This window comes from Garra rufa, chromosome 15 (assembly GCF_049309525.1).
Source record: "Garra rufa chromosome 15, GarRuf1.0, whole genome shotgun sequence".
NCBI classification, from domain to species: domain Eukaryota; kingdom Metazoa; phylum Chordata; class Actinopteri; order Cypriniformes; family Cyprinidae; genus Garra; species Garra rufa.
The window spans coordinates 4,326,618-4,349,157 of record NC_133375.1 but is presented as its reverse complement, the minus strand read 5'-3'; the positions used below and the strand labels follow the sequence as shown (position 1 = coordinate 4,349,157).

Genomic DNA, 22,540 nt, shown 5'->3' with positions numbered 1-22,540 from the left:
CGCTGAACCGCACCTGATGTAAACATAAACATTGACTAGTAATGATCATCGGTTGCCGCGCCATAGATGTGTGCAGTGTGTGGTAAGAGTAAAAGCCTCCTATAGCGATTCGATGTGTTTTTGTAAGAAAAATATCCATATTTAAAATGTAAGAATCACTTTAATCTAGTTTGCTGCTTTGGGAAGGAGCGTGGCAGTACTGAACGCTGGCTAAGCTGTTCGCCAATTGCAATGCAGTGGGACTGCTAACCAATCACAATACATTTGGTTTTTCGGAAGGTGGAACCCGGAACTAATTGAGCCATTTGTGCCAGCCTGAAAAGAAAGCCATTGTAATAATGTAAATTATGTGAACAATTATGCGTTTTTCGAACCACCAAGCATGACAGCATGTTTTAGTGCACCCCCAAAACAAAATAAAGACTTTGTAAAAGAGCATAATAGGACCCCTTTAAGATACATTGTTTTCAGTGCCTTTATGGTTACAATGTGGTAGTGCCATTTTCTATATTTTGAACTGTCGTTTTTACAACTGTTTTCCACCCGGAGTAACCTGCTAATGAGGAATCAAAGCTTAGGTCTGGCTGCGCATCTATGGATTCTTAGTTTTTGTGGCTTCTATGATTTTGATTGTGCTACAGGGAATCATCATCTTAGACAAGAAGTGTATGGCTTTAGACCGTATGTTCACCAAAGCGTTTATAGCCAGCTGAAAACACCAGAAACTCTGCTGAAAATCCCTAGCTGTAAGCATTTCAGAGAGCTTCTGTGGCACAGTGTTTTTTTTTGTTTGTTTTTTTCATATGAGATGCTTGGGTTGCTATGATACAGGATATCATACCCTAAATACAGGTCATACCCTGGATCTTTGAATGGACCATGCATTGCATATGGCTCATTTGTATCACAGTTTTCATCTGTCAACATTAAACTACTTCTTATGAAAATTAACCATGGTTTTTATTATAGTAGAAGTGAAAAGCCAAATGCAGAGTCTCTTTGTGAGAAGTGGCACCTCATTCACCTCTCTATTTCCTTGTAGTTGGATATATGGTACAGGCAGCGCTCTCTCCCTCGTCCACACGCAGTTAAGTGTTGTGAGAGTACCGTTGGGTGCTGCAACAGCGATTTTGAGAGCAAATTTCCTCAAAGAGCAAATTCTCTATAAAGGTTTTACAGGTAAAATTATGTTCACACCATGCTTTTCCATTCCTGTCTCTCCTAACAAGCAGCACAATCACTGTGTTCAGTATTTGGGCAGTGCCCATGCTGAAGCAGCCCTTGGTTCATGTCCTGCTTGTGGCTTCAAAGCAAACCCCCCACAAGGGAGCAGGGACCAGCTGACCAGCCTAGCTCCTCTTCTCATGGGGGGGCACGAGGTGGATCCTGCTTTGTTCCGGCTGTCCCCATGTTCTGATGCAACAGGTCAGTCAAAGGGCAAATATGATGCACGCCAACAAACTCCAGTTACCGCACTTGTCAGAGGCTTCTTTAACAGATCTGGTGGACAAGGCACTGAGCGCCCCTTAGGATGAAATGACTTCTGCCACTATGTCTTTTGTGCCACGGGAACTCTGCCCCAGGTACGTCGAACATATGCATGGTTGAAGCTCCCTAGTCATTCCCATCGGCTCAGTTATGTGAATCAGTTTACTAGGGGTCCGCCGAAGTTCAGTGGCATTCTGTTTACCTTGGTGTGAGGCTGCTGTTCTGAGTGGAAATCGCGACCCTTCTGGTAAAGAGCACGATTGTCTGTCCTCCCGGCCGAGCTGGTTTTACAGCCCCTACTTCATTGTACTCTAGAAGAGTGGGAGGCTTAGACCAATCCTAGACCTGAGGTCAAGCTCCTGTTCAGAAAGCTGACCCTCAGACACACATTAACATGTGTCAGGTACTGATACTGTTTGTGGCAATAGGCCTGAAGGATGCATACATTCATGTCTCGATTGTTCCAAGGCACAGGCCGTTTCTTAGGTTTGACTTCAAAGGACAGGCATGTCAGTACAAAGTTCTTCCCTATCTTTTCATGTCTTCACAAAAGTTGCGGAGGCTGCCCTTGCCTCGCTAAGGGAAGTAGGCAGTTGCATTCTTAATGACTGGCTTATTCTACCTCACTCTCAATAGTTAGTTTATGCATACAGTCCTCAACCACCTTGCCCATTTTGGAGTAGGAAAAGAGCAATCTCTCCCCTGTGCAGAGTACCTCTTTTCTCAATGTAGATTTGGACTCTCACTTTGGAGTCACTATGATAGCACGCCTTTCAGAGTATATGCTTGGTCATAGGGCTGCATGATTAATCGCATGCGATATCCAATGCGCATCTAGTCAGTAAAGTCGGTCCTGTAAAAAGTAGTAAATCTCCATCACGTGTGTGTTTCAGATAGAGCAGCGCTTAGTATGCTTAGTTGTTTACTGAAGAGCTGCGCAAAACCACACAGATGAAATCCTCAAGCTTGCGCGCTGCTTGTCAGTGAACAACGGCTCTGCGTACTAAGTGCTGCTCTGTCTGAAATACACATGTAATGGTGATTTACTACTGATTACAGGACCGACTTTACTGACTAGATGCGCATTGGATATCGCATGCATTTAATCGTGCAGCCCTACTTGGTCAGTGCTGAACTGCCAGAGTGTCGTCACACTTTCAGTCCTTGGAAGGACATTTCATTTCTATGAGCAGAAGTGGCCTTAGAGCAAGCTTCCAGATGCATTGTTGTAACAACAGCTGCTCCCAAGACAGACTGGGGCATTATGTGAAATGGGTGTGCAGCCTCCGGGGTCTGGACAAGCCCTCAGCTGCATTGACGTATCAATTGCCTAGAGTTGTTGATAGTGCTTCTGGTCTTGAGAAGGTTTTGGCTGTTAATCTAAGGAAAGCATGTGTTGGTCCAGATAGATAACACAACAACGGTTGTGTATATCTAGTTGGACAAGCCCTCGGCTGCATTGACATATCAATTGCCTGGAGTTGTTGATGGTGCTTCTGGTCTTGAGAAGGTTTTGGCTGTTAATCCAAGGAAAGCATGTGTTGGTCAAGATGGATAACACAGCAACGGTTGCGTAAATCAAGTTGCATGTCACAACTTCCTGCCATCTCTTACTGTGGAGCCAGCAGAGACTCAGGTATCTGTGTACCTCTCATGGCAAGCTGCCCAGCTGATTTGAAGTTGATTCAGGAATCTACTCATTGCCCACTGTGGCATTCCCTGACTGAGGTTCTCCTCTGCATGGACACACTGGCAGACAGCTTGCTGTTTCCCCCAGTGAGCCAGATCTTGTGCTGTTGTCATCAGCTCCTCCCTGGCAGATTCCCCTGAGGAGGGATCTGAGGAAGCCCGGAGGCTGAATACTCCAAGGCTATGCCTTACCCCTTCTTTGGATCTCTCATTGACCATGCAAGCTATCTACTCACAGGAAGGGGACCCTGATCTGTCTCTTTATTCAGGACAAGCCCTGTGCATCTATTTAGAGTGCACAGTTTCTGCTTTGAAGGTTAATAGAAGGGGAATGCTGTCTCCAAACAAAGGATGTTCCACTGGATTGTGGATGCAATTCTTATGGCCTTTCAGGCCTGAGGTTTACTATACCCACTTTGATCAAGGGCACACTTGACCAAGGGCGGTGCTGTTTTGTCAGCTTTTGTCAATAACAGACATTAGTAAAGCAGCAGATTGGGCTACACCCAAAACAATTGCCAGATTCTACAATCTGCAAATGGAACCAATTTCATCCAGAGTGCCCTTCCCCTCTCCAAGGTGGTAAGCTTCGCTCAAGTGTGATCCCTAGTGCCAGACATCAACATAACATCTATATTCCCTCCATCATGGAGTATTGTTTTGGTTTTAGGACAACTTTGATTAAATGTTTTGATCCACTTCAGATGCTGACTACTATACAGTGTCTAGGTCCTTTGCATATCTGTTGTATTGTGCAACTTGATGATTTTTTTTAAATCTGTCCTTATATGTCAGTGTTTCTCAAGCCTGGTCCTGGGCGCCCCCAACACTGCACATTTTGTATGTCTTCCTTATCTGACACACCCATTTCAGGTCCTAGAGATGTTTTCTAATGAGATAATGAGTGCAATCAGGTGTGCTTGATTAGGGAGACACACAAAATGTGCAGTGTTGGGGGGCGCCCAGGACCAGGGTTGAGAAACACTGTTATACAGTGGTGTGATAAAGTGTTGTCCCCCTTCCTGATTTTTTACATGTTTGTCACACTTTAATGTTTCAGATCGTCAAACAAATTTAAAAATGAATCAGAGATAACACACGTAAACACAACATGCAGTTTTTAAATGAAGAGTTTTTTTAATGAAGGGAAAACAAAATTCAAACCCACATGGCACTGTATGAAAAAGTTAAAACATAATTGTTGTTTATCATACCTGTGTTCAGTTTCTCTAGCCACACCCAGGCCTGATTGCTGCCACACCTGTTCGCAATCAAGAAATCACTTAAATAGGACCTACCTGACAAAGTGAAGTAGACCAAAATATCCTCAAAAGCTACACACCATGTTGAGATCCAAAGTAATTCAGGAACAAAAAAAAAAAAAAAGAAAGTAATTGAGATCTATCAGTCTGGAAAAGGTTATAAAGCCATTTCTAAAGCTTTGGGACTCCAGCGAACCACAGTGAGAGCCATTAAAACATGGAACAGTGGTGAACCTTTCCAGGAGTGGCCGGCCGACCAAAATTACCCCAAGAGCGCAGTGACGACTTATCCAAGAGGTCACAAAAGACCCCACAACAACATCTAAAGAACTGCAGGCCTCTCTTGCCTCAGTTAAGGTCAGTGTTCATGACTCCACCATAAGAAAGAGACTGGGCAAAAATGGCCTGCATGGCAGAGTTCCAAGACGAAAACCGCTACTGAGCAAAAATAACATAAAGGCTCAGTTTCGCCAGAAAACATCTTGATGATCCCCAAGACTTTTGGGAAAATACTCTGTGGACTTACGAGACAAATGTTGAATTTTTTGGAAGGTGTGTGTCCGATTACATGTGGTGTAAAAGTAACACAGCATTTCAGAAAAAGAACATCATACCAACAGTAAAATATGGTGGTGGTAGTGTGATGGTCTTTGGCTGTTTTGCTGCTTCTGGACCTGGAAGACTTGCTGTGATAAATGGAACCATGAATTCTGCTGTCTACCAAAAAATCCGGACAATTTCCGGCCATCTGTTCATGACCTCAAGCCGAAGCGAATTTGGGTTCTGCAGCAGGACAATGATCCAAAACACACCAGCAAATCCACCACTGAATGGCTGAAGAAAAACAAAATGAAGACTTTGGAGTGGCCTAGTCAAAGTCTTGACCTGAATCCTATTGAGATGCTGTGGCATCACCTTAAAATAGCAGTTCATGCTTAAACCCTCCAATGTGGCTGAATTACAACAATTCTGCCAAGATGAGTGGGCCAAAATTCCTGCACAGCGCTGTAACAGACTCATTGCAAGTTATTGCAAACGCTTGATTGCAGTTGTTGCTGCTAAGGGTGGCCCAACCAGTTATTAAGTTAAGGGGGCAAACACTTTTTCACACAGGGCCATGTGGGTTTGGATTTTGTTTGAAATCCAATGTTTGCATGTTGTGTTTACTTGTGTTATCTTTGATTCATATTTAAATTTGTTTGATGATCTGAAACATTAAAGTGTGACAAACATGCAAAAAAAATAAAAAGGGGGCCAACACTTTTTCACACCATTGTATGTGAACTAGCAGATTGTCATGCATGGGCATCAGAGTTCTGGTTCTCTTACTGAAGACTTGCTTTGATCCCTTTTGATGGTGTCTTCCTGTGATCATGCATGGTGAGGTAAGGATCTTTCCCATCAGCAGTTGCCTTTTTCAACAGTTGTTTTGCTGTTGTTACTGCTGATTCTGCCATCATGTCGCTTTGGGGGTAGCCTGGTGATGATATCTTACTTTTGAATTCCGACAGTATACTGAACCATTTGAAATCTTCTGCTGTGTATTGTGGGCAATTACCCAAGATTACACCATCCCGGATACCTTCTCTTGTGTGTCAGGTAAGTAGTCAAACTCCCAGAAATTAGAGAGGTAAGCGACAGTGATCAGTTAGTTTCTGTTGTCTAAAGTGAATATATCTGTAACAGATCCCATCAACAACAGCATTGGACCTTCCGGCACCAGTCTCTCATCCCCTGTCACAGGAATTGTAATCATCTGCACCTATTCACATTCATCCCTCATCCCTCATCTTTGGAGATCCCTCAGCTCTGCTTTTAGTGGCGCCATCATCACAACAGGGACCCTTCTCTTTTGAAGTTTCACTGGGGTTACTGTGTGGTCTGTATCAATCTTGTATGCTCCCTCCAGACATCAATATCCCTGGAACACATCAGCAGTCTTTTTTTGATATTATCTATACTTCACATTTAATCTTTCACAGTCTTCTCTGTGACAATACTGCCCACAGATGTTTTCATACTCGATTTTCACTAGATTCATGACTTGTAGTGCCGTCCTGCCTAGTCGTGGCACTTCAGACCCCTCATCAAAAATAACTAATTCTAATCTGTACAGTTTTTTTTTTTTGTTTCTAGGGGTTTACACTTTGGCTTTACATTTTCCTAATGGCTGCAGTGTGCTTTTGTTCACCACCAGCACATTCTCCATCTATTTAATTTGAATGTCTGGGTTTAACAGGTTGAGAAGTGTTATGTTATTGCTGACTCCACAGCTGTGTCTACTGTTACACACAAAATGTTTTCTTAATTGGCATCATCTGACTCCATAACAGTATCCACTGTCTTCCTATATCTTAGTTCTGCACATTGTGGCCAAATTATTATAATTTTTTTCTCTCATGCATTTTTCTGCAAAACTTGCAGTTTAGAGTGCTCTTACCTTGTTATTTTCCCACAGCATGTTTTATTGTGAGCACTTCCTGTCACTCGCCCTTCAATCTTTCTGTTGTTTCCTCATGAGAGCTCTGTTGCTCTGCAGATTTTCACGCTATTTTCCAAAGTCAAATTCCACTCCATCAGAAGTCTCATGTAGACATGTAAGACATGTAAAGCTTTACATGGCTTGGCGCCACATTAACTATCTCTGTTGTTAATGCCTTACAGCCCTGACCACAGATTGAGCTCATCACAAATTCATCATATAATTTGCTGGCTGTACTTCAGACTCGCTTAATTTATGAGAGGGACAACTTTTTTTTTATGACAGGGCATTTTTTTTGTCTATGCTCCTATCCTTTGGCATTCTATTCCTTCTGAACTTAGGGGACCTATGACATTTTTAAAGCTCAAAGCATTTTTTAAGTAATGTTTTATTAACAAATTTCGGGAGGAGCACTCACAGATAATTAACACGGCCAATGCATCATCAGTAATCACTCCCTATCCAATCGGTGTTAAAGGGAATCCCTATAAATAATCAAAGCAGTCTTACCTTTCCTATCTCACGTTTTTCAACAGACTTTGGTCCAACCAAGCCAGACAAATGTCCGAGATAGAACTTCTCAAAGAGGAGAATCTTTTCGAGGCCGCTGCCTCGCCAACATCACCTGCCGTGACACAGGCAAACGCTGTCCCGCAGGATCCTCCAAGCGAGCCCGCGGCTGCAAAACGGGGCCGTAAACCCTCTCGTTCCACCATTCACGCTCGCCGAACCCCACCATCACCTTCACCCTCGAGGCATCAGCCGCCTTCGCCAGCGTCTTCCTTCGCCTCAGCCCTTTCCTCCATCCCAGCTACAGGGAAGTTAGTCTCAGCCTCAGACGTCATGTCCACGGAACGTTGGCTAAACGTCTGATACATATGGTACACTTAACTGGAAACACTTCAGGAATGTTAAAGTCGTCATCTGATTAGTTGAATTTAACTGGATTTCCAGGAGACGCGAGTGTCGTGTTTATTTTCGGTCCGCCGGGAAACAAAGCGCAGACTGATTTACTCTGCGTTTTGCTAAAAGGTGCTTATGCAGACGCCATTGTTGTTGTACACATTTGCGACGTTCGCAAACAAATTACTGACTTACTGCTTGTTCTCCGTCTTCTTCGTTATCTTTCAATGCTGGTTATTTCAATGACTGACTTGTTGCACGCCAGTCTGTTGTTGTGGGGGCGTTTCCAAGCACTGAGACGTGACGCTGAACGAAACGAACTGTGATTGGTTGTTTGACATGTCGATCAAACGGTCTTATGGGCGGGCCCTCCAAGCCGCCACATTAGTGCGAGCCCACAGCCGGCTACAAAGAACCATTTACAGCCGATACCTCACCGCACTCCTAATCCCCTCCCCTACCCATGGCCGGCAGCGCCACCATCCCACCCTAGTGCAAGCATGTCTCCGCTCGCAGCGCAAGCCACGGCGCCCGTTAACCCCGCAATGGCGTAAACCCCAGCACTCGCTATTTCCTCTGTTCATCCCTCTTTTCCTTCTGCACCAGGAGCTAACTATAGCATGAGCACGCTTTCAGTTCAAGCCCCGGCGCCCGTTATCCCCTCTATCTATCCCTCTTTCTTTTCCGCCCCAGGAGCAAACTATAGCGTGAGCGCGCCTCCGCTTTCAGTTCAAGCACCGGCGCCCGTTACCTCTTCTATCTATCCTTCTTTCTCTTCCGCCTCAGGGGCCAACTATAGCGTGAGCATGCCTCCGCTTTCAGCGCAAGCCCCGGCGCTTGTTACCTCTTCTATCTATCCCTCTTTTTCTTCTGCCCCAGGAGTCAGTTATAGCGCGAGCGCGCCTCCGCTATCACTCCCGGCAGTTTCTCTTCCTTCTCAAATTCGCACTTCATTCACGCTAGGCTCAGCCACACCCCTACCTGTCCCTCCAAACGCAATCGCACTGGAGCCACCTCCCGTTTCCAATTCCATCCGGACCCAGATTCTAGCAGTTGCAGACATTGATCTCTTCACTCTCCTTTCTCCTCTCTCTCCTTCACAACCAGATCACCTAATTAATTGCGGCTAATTCTCAGTGACACTAAAGAACTCCGCTCACATCACATCTCGCATCCTTTCATTCACGGAATTCACCATCGCGTTCAACCGGTACTTGGAGGTAATATGCTCTGTATTTCCCCATAGGAGACGCAAGCTCAGTGATTACCTCACGATCATCGCTGAGCTCGCGTTATCATACGGAGGCTCGCATTATTAAACATATCACAAGATGTTCTCAGCCAAATGCGCAATCCATATTTCCCAGTGGAATCAGTGCCCCTATTGGGGGGCCTTGGATTTCGAGCTTCACAACAGGGTGTTCGCCGGCTGCCGCAATATTGCTTGCGCAGTCTGCCGCTCCCTCTCACACTCCACTATTTCCTGTCCCTTTGTCATCCCTTCTATCACTCCCTGTCCCGAAACATCCCAGCCGAAATCTACCAGTCATGTACCACGCCTCATGGACACATCTTCCTTCCCCTCTCCCTCACTTCAACGCCGTTCTTCCGGCAGTCAAGCTTGCACCAACTTTAACAATGCAAGGTGCACTAGACAACGCTGTCATTTTTTGCATGTCTGTAATTTTGCGGTGGCGCCCACGCCCGTTTGATCTGCCCAGTGCAGAGAGCTGGAAATAAAAAAGATAAACTGTATCTATCTACTCCTGTTAATGCTTCTCGTTTATCTGCCGAATTGCTTCATCATCCTGATTCTAATTTTACAGATTTTATCCTTTCAGGTCTCTCGCATGGCTTTCACCCTGGTGTCGTAAGTCTTCCTTCCCAAAGTCTCATCTGTCCCAACCTTCAGTCCGCTCTCACTGAACCCGAAACAGTTGACATCTTAATTAAAAAATAAATAGAAGCAAATTTCATGATCGGCCCCTTTTCCGTTCCTCCCTTTGATATTTTTCGAGTCAGCCCCATCAGCGTCGCAACCAGAAAATTTTCAGGTAAAAAACGCCTCATAATCGATCGCTCATCCCCACATAATTCCCCATTCCCAAGTATTAACAGCCTCATCCCACTCAAAGAATTTTCTCTCCACTACCACGACACTGATCAAGCCATCACCCTGATCAAAGAAGCCGGTCGAGGTGCTTGGCTGGCCAAAGTCGATATTACTTCTGCCTTTAAAGTCATGCCCATTCACCCTGACTACTGGCATTAATTCGGAATCCGCTGGCAGGAAAAATTTTATTTTGCCGTCCGCCTCACATTCGGCTGTAGAAGCAGCCCTAACATTTTTGATATGTTGTCAGAGGCGATTTGCTGGATCCTCTCTAACAATAACCATCTACCGTTTCTGGTTCATCTCCTGGATGATTTTTTAACCTCTTCAGAATTTTTTTTCACTGAACAAATTTTTTTTTACCCACTTGATATTTGCTCTTCTCCAACATATAAATGAGTCTAAAAAAGAAAGATTTGTGCCAACTCATTTTTTTATTAGATTTTTCTCATGTCCACTACAATGGACGCCGGGTCTGAAGGAAAACAAAAATCCTCATTTATTAACCATACATAATAAATAGAGTTTGTGCACTATAGTTGAAATAGTGTTTAAGATTTTGAAAAGAACACATACTGGAACAATAAACAATGCAGTAAGAATGTGGAAAAAAGGTAAGATGATATGAAAACTAAAAAAAATGATTGTTGGATCCCTTTTTTTTGGTTGAAGTGGGTGAATTGGAGTACATGTATAAATGTCTTTGTGTGTGTGTGAATGGGTTTATGTGTACTTGCTGATTGTTTTGATGACTATATGATTGTGTGCATTATAGTATCAAGGTATTAGTGTGCATGGAGGGGACCGTATTCACTGATCACACATCCACTATAGCTGTTCCTCACTAAAATCAATGAAATATTGATTGACGGGCTATAGTAAAATTGAAGACATAAATTAAATCATAATAATATTAATTTCATTAATTTACATCAACATTCATAAAACGTTAACATTACATTTTGTAGCTCTGTATTTAGCTTTGAAATGCTTCAACAAATTTCTCTACCTGTTTTACAATTAATTCATGAGGTTCCTGCTGACATCACTTAAGACCAGGTGTCCATTGCCCCCCTCTCACCGCCGCAGCAGTACCCGCTCCCGCAGGAGCCTTTCTTAATATTTCTGTCTTAGCAGCTCCCGCTGGAGCTCCTCCCACTTTTGTTTCCCCACCCACTGCTACAATCATCCAGCATGCCTTCAGCCAAAAACTAAGCATCGTTGGGGGGGTTACAGCGGTTTCCCTTGGCTGCTGTCCTGCAATTGTTTAGCCTTTTGGGGGAGCTCTTGGGTTCGGGCCGATTGCTCTATTACTCTGTTTATTATCAGTAAGTGGGAACTCGTGAAGTGATGTTTTATTAACAAATTTCGGGAGGAGCACAAACAGATAATTAACACGGCCAATGCATCAGTAATCACTCCCTATCCAATCGGTGTTAAAGGGAATCCCTATAAATAATCAAAGCAGTCTTACCTTTCCTATCTCACGTTTTTCAACATCCGTCCACCACCCCGTCTCCTCTCTCCAGGGGGGAGCTCTTGGGTTCGGGCCGATTGCCGAGCTCGGACCCTCTCCCCGGGCAGGGGGAGTGCCCCGGGCTCGGGAATGAATTTCGAGCTCGGAGCCCTCTCCCGGACAGCACGCCAAATACGCTTTTCCTTTTACTCTGTTTATTATCAGTAAGTGGGAACTCGTGAAACTAGCATTTGCTTGTTGGAGTTTATTCTGTTTTATTAATTTATTTATTGTGCTATGTATTGCTTATTTGTGTACAGTGCTTTTGCTGCTTTAAAGGTTTATTTTTAATAAAACCACTGATGGTGACAATGGATGCAGGGTCTAAAAAATGTTAATAATTGAATTATGACTGTTCCTGTGATTGTTTTGTATTTTGTATTCTGTATCCTCAGATGCCTCTGTTGGAGACTCATTTGTTGCAGACACATCGTGAGCTGCGTTTGGCTTATCTGGCTTTGAGCATGATGACTGTGGGTTACGTATGGCAGGAGGGCGAAAGAGAAACAATCAAAGTACCACAATCATTTTATATGCATTTCAAACCACTAATAGGGCTAATAAGCACAGAATTGAACTCTCTGATTATTTATGTGTCATGAACCTCCAGGTGCTTTCGCATAGTCTGTCGGTACCATTCTGTGAGGTGTCTGACAGACTGGGTCTGCCCCCTATTCTCATCTACGCTGATGCAGTCCTTGCCAACTGGAAGAAAAGAGATTCAGATAGGTAAACTCACTGATCCATAAATTCTTAAAACTCATTCATATGAATTGATATGTACTAGCATGTTATCCCAATCTATTTTTTGTTAATTTCTATGTTTTATTTTACTTAGGGTGGAAATAATGATTTAATTAGAGTCTTCAAATCCATTTCTAGTTAGGCCTATGTCAATGGGAGTTGTGCAGCTGGTGCAGAAGTACACAATCTAAAATCATCCTTGCTTTTTCAGGGATTGGGGGGGGTGGTATCAGTATCTGGTGTGTTCACCATTGCCTCATGCATTGCAACACATCTCCTTCGCATAGAGTTGATCAGGTTGTTGACTGTGGCCTGTGGAATGTTGGTCCACTCCTCTTCAGTTGCTGGATATTGGCAGGAACTGGAACGTGCTGTCGTATACGCTGATCATGCTGCAACATGAGATGATGGTCGTGGATGAATGCCACAACAAGGATCTTTTCACGATATCTCTGTGCATTCAAAATGCAATCAATAAAATGCAAAATGTGTTCATTGTCCATAACATATGCCTGCCCATACCATAACCCCACCGCCACCATGGGCCACTCGATCCACAATGTTGATATCAGCAAACCGCTCACCCACACAACGCCATACACGCTGTCGGCCATCTTCCCTGTACAGTGAAAACCGGGATTCATCCGTGAAGAGAACACCTCTCCAAAGTGCCAGATACTATTGAATGTGAGCATTTGCCCACTCAATTCGGTTATGATGGTGAACTGCAGTCAGGTCAAGACCCCAATGAGGACGACGAGCATGCAGATGAGCTTCTCTGAGACGGTTTCTGACAGTTTGTGCAGAAATTCTTTGGTTATGCAAACCAACTGTTGTAGCAGCTGTCCGGGTGGCTGGTCTCAGACGATCTTGGAGGTGAAGATGTTGGATGTGGAGGTCCTGGGCTGGTGTGGTTACACTTGGTCTGTGGTTGTGAGGCCAGTTGGATGTACTGCCAAATTCTTTGAAACGCCTTTGGAGACAGCTTATGGTAGAGAAATGAACATATAATTTACAGGCAACAGCTCTGGTGGAAATTCTTGCTGTCCATATGCCTATTGCATGCTCCCTCAAAACTTGCAACATCTGTGGCATTGTGCTGTGTGATAAAACTGCACATTTTAGAGTGTCCTTTTATTGTGGCCAGCCTAAGTCACACCTGTGCAATAATCATGCTGTCTAATCAGCATCTTGATATGCCACACCTGTGAGGTGGATGGATTATCTCGGCAAAGGAGAATCCAAACCCACAAGGCCCTGTGTGAAAAAGTGTTTGCTTAACTTAATAACTGGTTGGGCCACCCTTAGCAGCAACAACTGCAATCAAGCGTTTGTGATAACTTGTGCTGTGCAGGAATTTTGGCCCACTCATCTGCACAATTGTTGTAATTGAGCCACATTGGAGGGTTTTCGAGCATGAACTGTCTTTTTAAATATTGACACAGAATCTCAATAGGATTCATGTCAGGACTTTGACTAGGCCACTCCAAAGTCTTCATTTTGTTTTTCTTCAGCTATTCAGAGATGGAATTGCTGGTGTGTTTTGAATCATTGTCCTGCTGCAGAACCCAAGTTTGCTTCAGCTTGAGGTCACAAACAGATGGCCGGACATTGTCCTTCAGGATTTTTTGGTAGACAGCAGAATTCATGGTTCCATTTATCACAGCAAGTCTTCCAGGTCCAGAAGCAGCAAAACAGTCCCAGACCATTGTAACATGGGGTTTGGGGTTTTGTTTAGTCTTGGTTTTCATGTTCATGTTTTCATGTCTTTTATTTTGTATTTGTTTCATGCTGTTGTGTCTTGCTTCCCTTGCCCTCATGTATTCCTGTCATTGGTTCCCTAGTTCCATGTGTCATGTTCTGATTGGTTGTCATTGGTTGCTATGGTCTTGTTCCTTGTTTTCCATTGGTTTGTTTGTGTCATGTGACCTGTATTGTTTTGTATAAATAGGCCTTCTGTTTCATTGATTCCCTGTTGTGTATTGCAGTTGTAATTCTGCTGTTTGGTGAGTGTTTATCAAGTCTGTTTCAAGTCAAGTTTATGTCAAGTCTGTATCAAGTCAAGTCAAGTCTGTTCATGTCAAGTCAAGCCTTTGTCAAGTTCTCAAGTCAAGTCTCGTCGTTGTTTGGATTACGTTTGTTGTTTGGATTTAATGTATGGATTGTTTGTTTGGATTTTGCATCACTGTAAATAAACTGCACTTGGGTTCTACACATCTCGCCGTCACAGTGGATAATTGTTACAGAATACGCGACCTACAAAAATGAACCCAGCAGTTGTTCGTCTCCTCTCTTTGCGTCAAGGAAACCAAACTATAGAGGACTATGTTGAAGATTTTTGTGGACTGTGCTATCTGGTTGCTTTTAATGATATGGCACTTAAGGACATTTTTAGAGTGGGTTTAAATGAACCCATTCGTTCTCAATTGCCTGGTGGAAAAATTAATTGGTCATTGGAAAGATACATTAACTTTGCTCTGTCGCTGACGGGTTCATCATTTACTGTGGGGGTTGCAAAGGAAGAGCACAGCCACCCTACAGTACCTGCCACATCAAAACATCTCCATGTCCCAACCGTTATGCCTGCTGCTTCAAAGCCTGCTCACGTCATGTCTGCTGCTTCAAAGCCTGCTCACGTCATGTCTGCTGCTTCAAAGCCTGCTCACGTCATGTCTGCTGCTTCAAAGCCTGCACACGTAATGTCTGCTGCTTCAAAGCCTGCTCACGTCATGTCTGCTGCTTCAAGGCCTGCTCATGTCATGCCTGCTGCTTCAAAGCCTGCTCACGTCATGTCTGCTGCTTCAAGGCCTGCTCACATCATGCCTGCTGCTTCAAGGCCTGTTCACGTCATGCCTGCTGCTTCAGGGCCTGCTCACATGTCTGCTGCTCCAAGTTCTGCTCACGTCATGTCTGCTGCATCAGGGCCTGCTCACGTCATGCCTGCTCCAGGGCCTGCTCATGTCATGTCTGCTGCTTCAGGGTCTGCTCACGTCATGTCTGCTGCTCCAGGGCCTGCTCACATCATGCCTGCCGCTTCAAGGCTTGTTCACGTCACGTGTTCCAAGCCACAGCCTGCTAACATCACGTCTACCAAGCCACAACCAGCTCACACCATTCCTGCCGCTCCAGGGCCTGTTCACATCAAGCCTACCGCTCCAGGGCCTGCTCACGCCATGCCTGCTGTTCCAGAGTCTGCTCGCAAGATGGCTGCTGCCTCAGAGTCTGCACCTGTCAAGGCCGCCATTCCAGAGTCTGCTTACAAGATGGTCGCCATCCCAAAGCCTGTTCACAAGATGGCTGCCGCTCCAGAGTCTGCACCTGTCACGGCTGCCCTTCCAGAGTCTGCTCACAAGATGGCTGCCGCTCCAGAGTCTGCACCTGTCATGGCTGCCCTTCCAGAGTCTGCACCTGTCATGGCTGCCCTTCCAGAGTCTGCTCACAAGATGGCTGCCATCCCTAAGCCTGTTCACAAGATGGTCACCATGCCAGAGTCCCCGGCCAAGATGGCCGCCATGCCAGAGTCCCCGGCCAAGATGGCCGCCATGCCAGAGCCAAGCCAATCCACGGTCCCTATACCAGAGCCACGCCATGCCTCGTCTGATCTGCCAGAGCCACGCCATGCCTCGTCTGATCTGCCAGAGCCACGCCATGCCTCACCTTATCCTTCAGAGCCTCGTCATATTATGATTGCAAGTGTGATGGACCCACCAATGATGTCAGTGAGAGCTGCTGGCATCCCAGTGGTCCCTACACCCACTAGCCCGGTGGGTCTCCCTCTATCCACTGCGCTGCCTGTGATGGCCATCGCCATTTTAAGTGTGTGGGCTGCACACTGCATCCCAGAGGCCCCTCCTGTCCACGAGTCTGCTCCAGAGGCCTCGTCTGTCCACGAGTCTGCTCCAGAGGTCTCGTCTGTCCATGAGTCTGCTCCAGAGGTCTCGTCTGTCCAGAGGTCTTGTCTGTCCATGAGTCTGCTCCAGAGGTCTCCAGAGTCTGCTCCAGAGGCCTCGTCTGTCCACGAGTCTGCTCCAGAGGTCTCGTCTGTCCATGAGTCTGTTCACGAGTCTGCTCCAGAGGTCTCATCTGTCCATGAGTCTGTCCACGAGTCTGCTCCAGAGGTCTCATCTGTCCATGAGTCTGTTCACGAGTCAGCTCCAGAGGCCTCGTCTGACCATGAGTCTGCAGCGCCAGTGCCTCCAGAGGTGGCAGCACCAGCTGCAGAACCTTCCAAGGAGGCGGCATTCATGGCAGAACCTCCCAAGAGGGTGGCACCCTTTTATGAACTTTCTGCTCTGCCTGCACCGCCAAGGCTTCCTGCTCTAACTGCTCCGCCAAGGCTTCCTGCTCTGCTTCCACCGCCATGGCTTCCACTGCTGGGCACTCCCTGGGCAGACCAGGACTAAAAGAGCAATTTCTCACGGCCGTGTAAAGACGTTCTTTTCAGAATGGCTTTCCGGCCGTGCGCTTCTGGGTGCGGCAGTTACCTCACCTCTCTGGACGGACATGTAAGCTGCTTCACATATCTGGGTCTCGAACATGCTGAGGCAGCTTTCACGGATGGTTCATGCGTTCACTGTGAACGCATGACCATGGGGATGTTGAAGACTCGCCGCTCGCTCGCGGGTAGGCCCCCCCTCGCGCCTCACGGGGATTTACAAGTCACGGTGCCGAACGTACCGCCGGCCCCAAAGGCCCTGCGGTCTTCCGCCCGTCAGCAGACCCCCGTCGAGATGCCAGAGCCTCGGCCCTGCATGCGATGGCAACCCTGCAGGTCTACCAGGCCAAGGGGTTGAAACAGCTGCACGAGGGTGGTTCTGACCAAGGCATAATGCAGGAACTCCGCGCTGCCACCGACTTTGCCCTTCGAGCGACGAAGGTCGCGGCGCGGGCCATTGGTCAGGTGATGTCCACGGCTGTGGTCCAGGAGCGACACCTATGGCTCACTCTGGCCCAGATGGCAGACGCCGACAAAGCACGCTTTCTCGACGCTCCCGTCTCCCAGAGTGGCCTTTTCGGCGACACTGTCGAGGACTCTGCCCAGCAGTTCTCGGCAGTACAGAAACAGACGGAGGCGATCAAACACATCTTGCCCCGCCGCGAAGTTCCCATCCCGCCGCCGGAGATGCCGCCTCCACCTGTACGTCATCTACGCTCCCCGCTCCCGGTGGAGGGCCGGGGGCCACTGTGTACTTCAATGCTGCCGTCAGCCCATCGGTCGACGGTACCCACATTTTCACAAAAAGAGCAAAATTCTCACCTCTGGCCTTCGACCTCGAGTTTCCTTCCTGAGCAGCACTTACACTCCTCGGGAACCAGACTCGCGGCCGGCCTTCGCCAGCGCGGGAACAGGGTAGAAGGTAAGCACTACTTAGTGCAACTAGACACTTCTCCAGGACGTTCATCCTTCTGGATTTTTGTCTCCTCCCTGTCTTCCCCTAGGCTGCCCCACCACGGTCACGTCGGACAACGCTCCCTTGATACCACTACGCTGGTTGATACGGATGGTACGGCCCGGCACCAGGCGTCCGCCCAGACTCAGAGGTACCCCTTACATTCTTATTCGGGCAGGCGTGCCTCTGTTCTGCCTGCGGAGGTCGCGTTCCTACTGGTGAAGGACGCGATCCAGCCTGTCCCTCCAGCCGGGAAGAGGTCAGGACCTTACAGTCCCGACTTCACGTGTCCAGTACTTCACGTGTCCAGTTAGAGTGGTGGGTTAACATCCGCCCTGGATGGAGCTCTGTTCCGGTCCCTTCTCAGGCTGTCGGCACACATGCTCACGACGAAGCACATACAAGTATGTTTCCGTCTCCAGGGCTGGGTTGCAGCCATCTGCCTGAAGGGCACTCGTTGTTGCGTCTCGATCGCTCCCGACGCACACCCCTTCTGCGGTCTGCTCCGGGGCTCGAGCGCTTCAGCGCGAGGTGCTTCCATTTGGCTAGTCCCCTCTCCTCCCTGCCTTCTTTAGGCCACGGGAGCTCCCCTGTCCCCTCTTCGGCATACAGGAATTCGCGTCTTCAACCGGCTCTTCGACTGGTGCTTTCCAGCCCACTCGTGAGTTCCGTTGTGCGAATACAGGGACCTGGTGCTTCGGCACCCCCGCCATCGGGTCCTTCAGGCCAACCGAGGGAAAATCCTTTTTCTCGGTCGGGAGCCCGACTCAGTCCAACAAGACGGCCCGCCTTGCTACCAAGAGCGCGCAGTCAGTGCTGTAGTCCCTGAGCTAATCAGGCACAATACAGCGGTCCCTCTCAAAATTAGAGGCTCCTGGGGGACATGACAGCTCTAGCCGCTTGCCGCTAAGCTTGTTTCATGTGAGACCGCTTCAGCACGATCGAGTCCCATGATGAGCATGGCATCTCGGCTCACTCCGGACTGGCGTTTTCCCGCAGTATTGCCGACAAGTCAGCCCGTGGCTTACCACGGGTTGGGTTGCCATGTACGACAGAGGCTTACAGCTCCTCCCCATCTGCTCCCATGGAGTCCAACGTGGCAGATTTTGCTACTTGCCATTCACCTGAAGCAGGGAAACTCAACCGTGCAGCCGGTCGGCTCCCACGGCAGTCCACCCACCTGCAGAATGGCGACTCCACCCCGTGACGCAGCTAGTTGGAGTTATATCGGCAAGGCCCAGCCACATCCGCTCGCCCTTCCGATTCCTCCCATTGCCAGAGTAACACTGGCACACAGCTGACCTCCGGGGCCCAAGTACGCCCTTCCCCAGCGAGCCTCCTTGCACAGACACTGTGCAAGTCCAGGGAGGACGAGGAGTAAGTCTGTAGGTTGCGCTACAAGGATGGCCCACCCGGACTTAGGTCTTAGTAACCTCGCGGCAGTCCCTCTCTGTAAGGGCATGGTTTGACACCGTAGACCTCTCCGGCCTTCCACAGGCCATGATACAAACTATCACTCAGTACTGAGCTCCCTTGATACAGGCAGGCTTACGCACTGAGATGAGGTCTATTTGCTGGCATTCCTCTCGCTGAGAGGCACAGAGATACACGATTGCAGTAGTGCTTCCTTTCCTGCAGGAGAGTTGGAGCGCAGGCTGTCCCCTTGACTCTCGGAATATATGCCGCCGCTTAGCCGCGTATCATATGCAGTAGATGGAGCAAGGTAGGTAAGCACCCACTGGTCGTGAGGTCCCTCAGAGGTGCCCAGACCGCACCTCATACCCTCTTGGGATCCCCCTGTCGCCCTTCAGGGCCGCGGGGCGCTCCATTTGAGCCACTGGCCTCAGTCGAGCTAGAATTCCTGTCATTAAGACAGCGCTCCTGACTGTCCTGGCTTCCATCAAGAGGGTAGGAGACCTACAACCTTTCTCTGTCAGCGAAGCGTGTCTAGAAATCGGGCCCGGCGACTCTCACGTTACAACCTGAGACCCCAGCCCGGTCATTGTGCCCAAGGTTCCCCACCACGCCTTTCCGCGATCGAGTGGTGAACCTGCAAGCTCTGCCTTGGAGGAGGCAGACCCGGCCTTGCGATGTTGTGTCTATAAATATGTGAAAATGAAATCACTCGGCACTTCAGGCGCACCTAGCAGCTTTCTGCTTCGGGGTTCAGCAGAAAGGGAATGCTGTCCCCAAACTGAGGTTGGCTAAATGGGTGGTAGATGCCTTCTCCCTGTTATACTCAGGGACAGCCATGATCCTTGGCTCATGGCACCTCACTAGCAGATGTAAAATCCGAGAGCTGCGGGCTGGGCGACACCCTACCTTCGCTTGGTTCTACATCCTTGCGTAGAGGCCGTTCTCCCGTGTCCTAACATAAGGACTCACAGGTGAGCGGGAAGACCGGCTGGTGTCGGCTTGCTGCGCCATTCCCACATGGATCCGTGCGCTATTTCCCAGAATGTTCCCTCCGGCGAACCCTGGGTCCTCCTGCCCTGCAGTCAGGGCTAGGCACTGCACTGTGATCCTGCCTGGGTCTCCTTCGCCCCGCAGGTTGTGGCTTAGTTTTTATTTATTCCAGCGGAGGTGACCGCTGTTTCCCTCGTGTATCCCTAAAAACCTTTATGGATATACTGCATTATTTTCATTTCCACATGTAAAAATTTCATGTGCTCCGCCCCCCCAACCCATGCTTCAGTACAACTGGCATCCCTGGAAAGGCCCCCTTACTGGGCCTCAGGGCGTTGGGAAGGTTACTTTACACTTCGCCTGCCGGCACGTATATTTGTCAGCACGTGAAGTTGTGCGTAACGCGGTGCCAGGGCCGTGGCCTGTTCCATGGGTCAGTTCCCAATGTAACGTCGAAGTGATTCGACTGAAGGGGTTACATTCCCCTGCCACGTCCCTGGCGTCGCGCTGACGCCGGCTTGATCGGCTCTTCAGCGAAAACCTGTTTGAGTGATGCGCGCCGCCATCTTATATACCCGTATGTACGGGGGAGTGGCCGGCGCGCACGTCCACTCGCCAATTTTCAATTGGCCTTTTTTAATAAGGCTCAGAGATGATCAGTCTCTCAGGCGAGATCCCAATGTAACGTCTCCGTTCCCTCCTTCGGGGAACGTGGGTTACCTTCGTAACCTAGACGTTGTTGTTGACATTTCCTGGTGGGGAAAGTGTAAGAGAATTTTTTATGGTGTCACTGCTGGTGGAGTTGGCAGCTTAAGCTTAAGGTGTGGCGCCTTTACAAATGCCATAGTTCACAGAAGCTATAGAAGGCATAATAGCCAAGAATTCATATTGATTCACTCTGCTAGTATTTGTTTTAATTACTTTGATGTAGCGTGGTTTGCGAATATGCATTGAAAAAAAAATGTCTGATTTACTTTGAAACAATTTTTACTCTGAAATCACTAGTAAATTACACATAGTATAATAAAATGGCAAGTAACACATTGAATTAAAAATCTAATTTTGAAGTAGAAAGACTGAAACACCACTGCCTTTTAAAGCATACTCCATTACCATCTGATTACATTACTTTACTGTGGTAATACTAGCGGTTTCTTTTTTCACAGTCTATCCTTGATGTCATTAATGGCATCCATGATAATGATGTTTCTATGGTCACTAAAGCTCTGGATGTTGTCAGTCAGACCATAGACAGCATGAAACAGACCCTTAAACTAATGCATGGTAATACTTTCAGGAGAAAAAAAAAATTCAAGTGGTTTAAATGCTTCATGTGACATATATATTTATATGTATATAGTTTACTGTTTCAGAATATGTAGATCCCTCCATAATCTATGGCATTATGAGGATCTATCTGTCTGGGTAAGCCATACTATAAGTTTTTTGTTGATTTGAATTGCCTTCAGAGTTCTTCTGAATCTATAAAAACTCTTCTTTCTGCATGTGGGAGTTAGATGGAAAGATAACCTATTAATGCCAGACGGTCTCATGTATGAGGGAGTTCAGGAGAAGCCAATGGAGTTTTCAGGAAGCAGTGCTGCTCAAAGTAGTATCTTACACTGCTTTGATGAGCTGCTGGGAGTCCAACATGAAGGCAGCAGTGGTAAGAGAATCTTCAGTGAGAATCATCTTCTCATGGTTAGATCATTAGATCAATAGGTGCAAAGCAATAGATGCATGACATGTCTTTATATAGAAAATATCATTAAAACAGGTGCCTTCCTGAGAAGAATGAGGGACTACATGCTGCCCTCTCATAAGCATTTCATTGAAAACATCTCTAGTCGCTCGTCTCTGCGCATGTTTGTGCTCCAGCAAGGGGATCCCTGCTGAAAAAACCAGCATATGCTGGTTAGGTAGGTTTTGGTGCTGGGATGCTGGTTTTAGCTGGTTTATGCTGGTCCTTTGCTGGTTAATGCTGGTCCTTTGCTGGTTTATGCTGGTCCTTAGCTGGTTTATGCTGGTCCCTTGCTGGTTTATGCTGGTCATGTTGCTGGTCAAGGACCAGCATAAACCAGCAAAGGACCAGCATAAACCAGCAAAGGGCCAGCATAAACCAGCTAAAACCAGTATCCCAGCACCAAAACATACCTAACCGGCATATGCTGTTTTTTTCAGCAGGGATGAGCGTTTAACACACATATTTGAGCAGTGTGTGGCTCGCTTGGTTGACTTTCGGAATTACCACATTACCATTGTCACCCGTTACATCACTATCCCGGCCTCCCGTGCCAAACAGCTTCGTGCCAACAAGCAGGATTTGGCTGAGGAGCTGGATACGATCAGAAAAGCACCCACAGCGCTGGAGGAAAGAGGTACTGGAGGGTCAGGGATTATGACCTTTCTGAAGACAGTGCGTGACAAAACACAAGCACACCACACACGCAAACTCCTTCTTCACTTACTTTAGCAAGTTTGCTTTCAACCTCTTTTAGCAATGTCACCCCTGAATAATTATGTTTTTGTTTTCTTTGATTATTTAGG

At 47.3% G+C, this 22,540-nt stretch overlaps 1 protein-coding gene across 1 annotated transcript in view; it reads left to right on the top strand.

Annotated features, from left to right (window-relative positions):
• Positions 1–22,540, top strand: part of ido1 (indoleamine 2,3-dioxygenase 1) — a 216,330-nt gene that overhangs the window by 192,258 nt on the left and 1,532 nt on the right. The window contains exons 7-11 of the mRNA XM_073819055.1: positions 20,727–20,801; positions 21,142–21,277; positions 21,367–21,418; positions 21,511–21,659; positions 21,771–21,858. Of these exons, the coding sequence (XP_073675156.1) occupies positions 20,727–20,801; positions 21,142–21,277; positions 21,367–21,418; positions 21,511–21,659; positions 21,771–21,858 (500 nt within the window). The remainder of the gene's footprint in view (positions 1–20,726; positions 20,802–21,141; positions 21,278–21,366; positions 21,419–21,510; positions 21,660–21,770; positions 21,859–22,540) is intronic.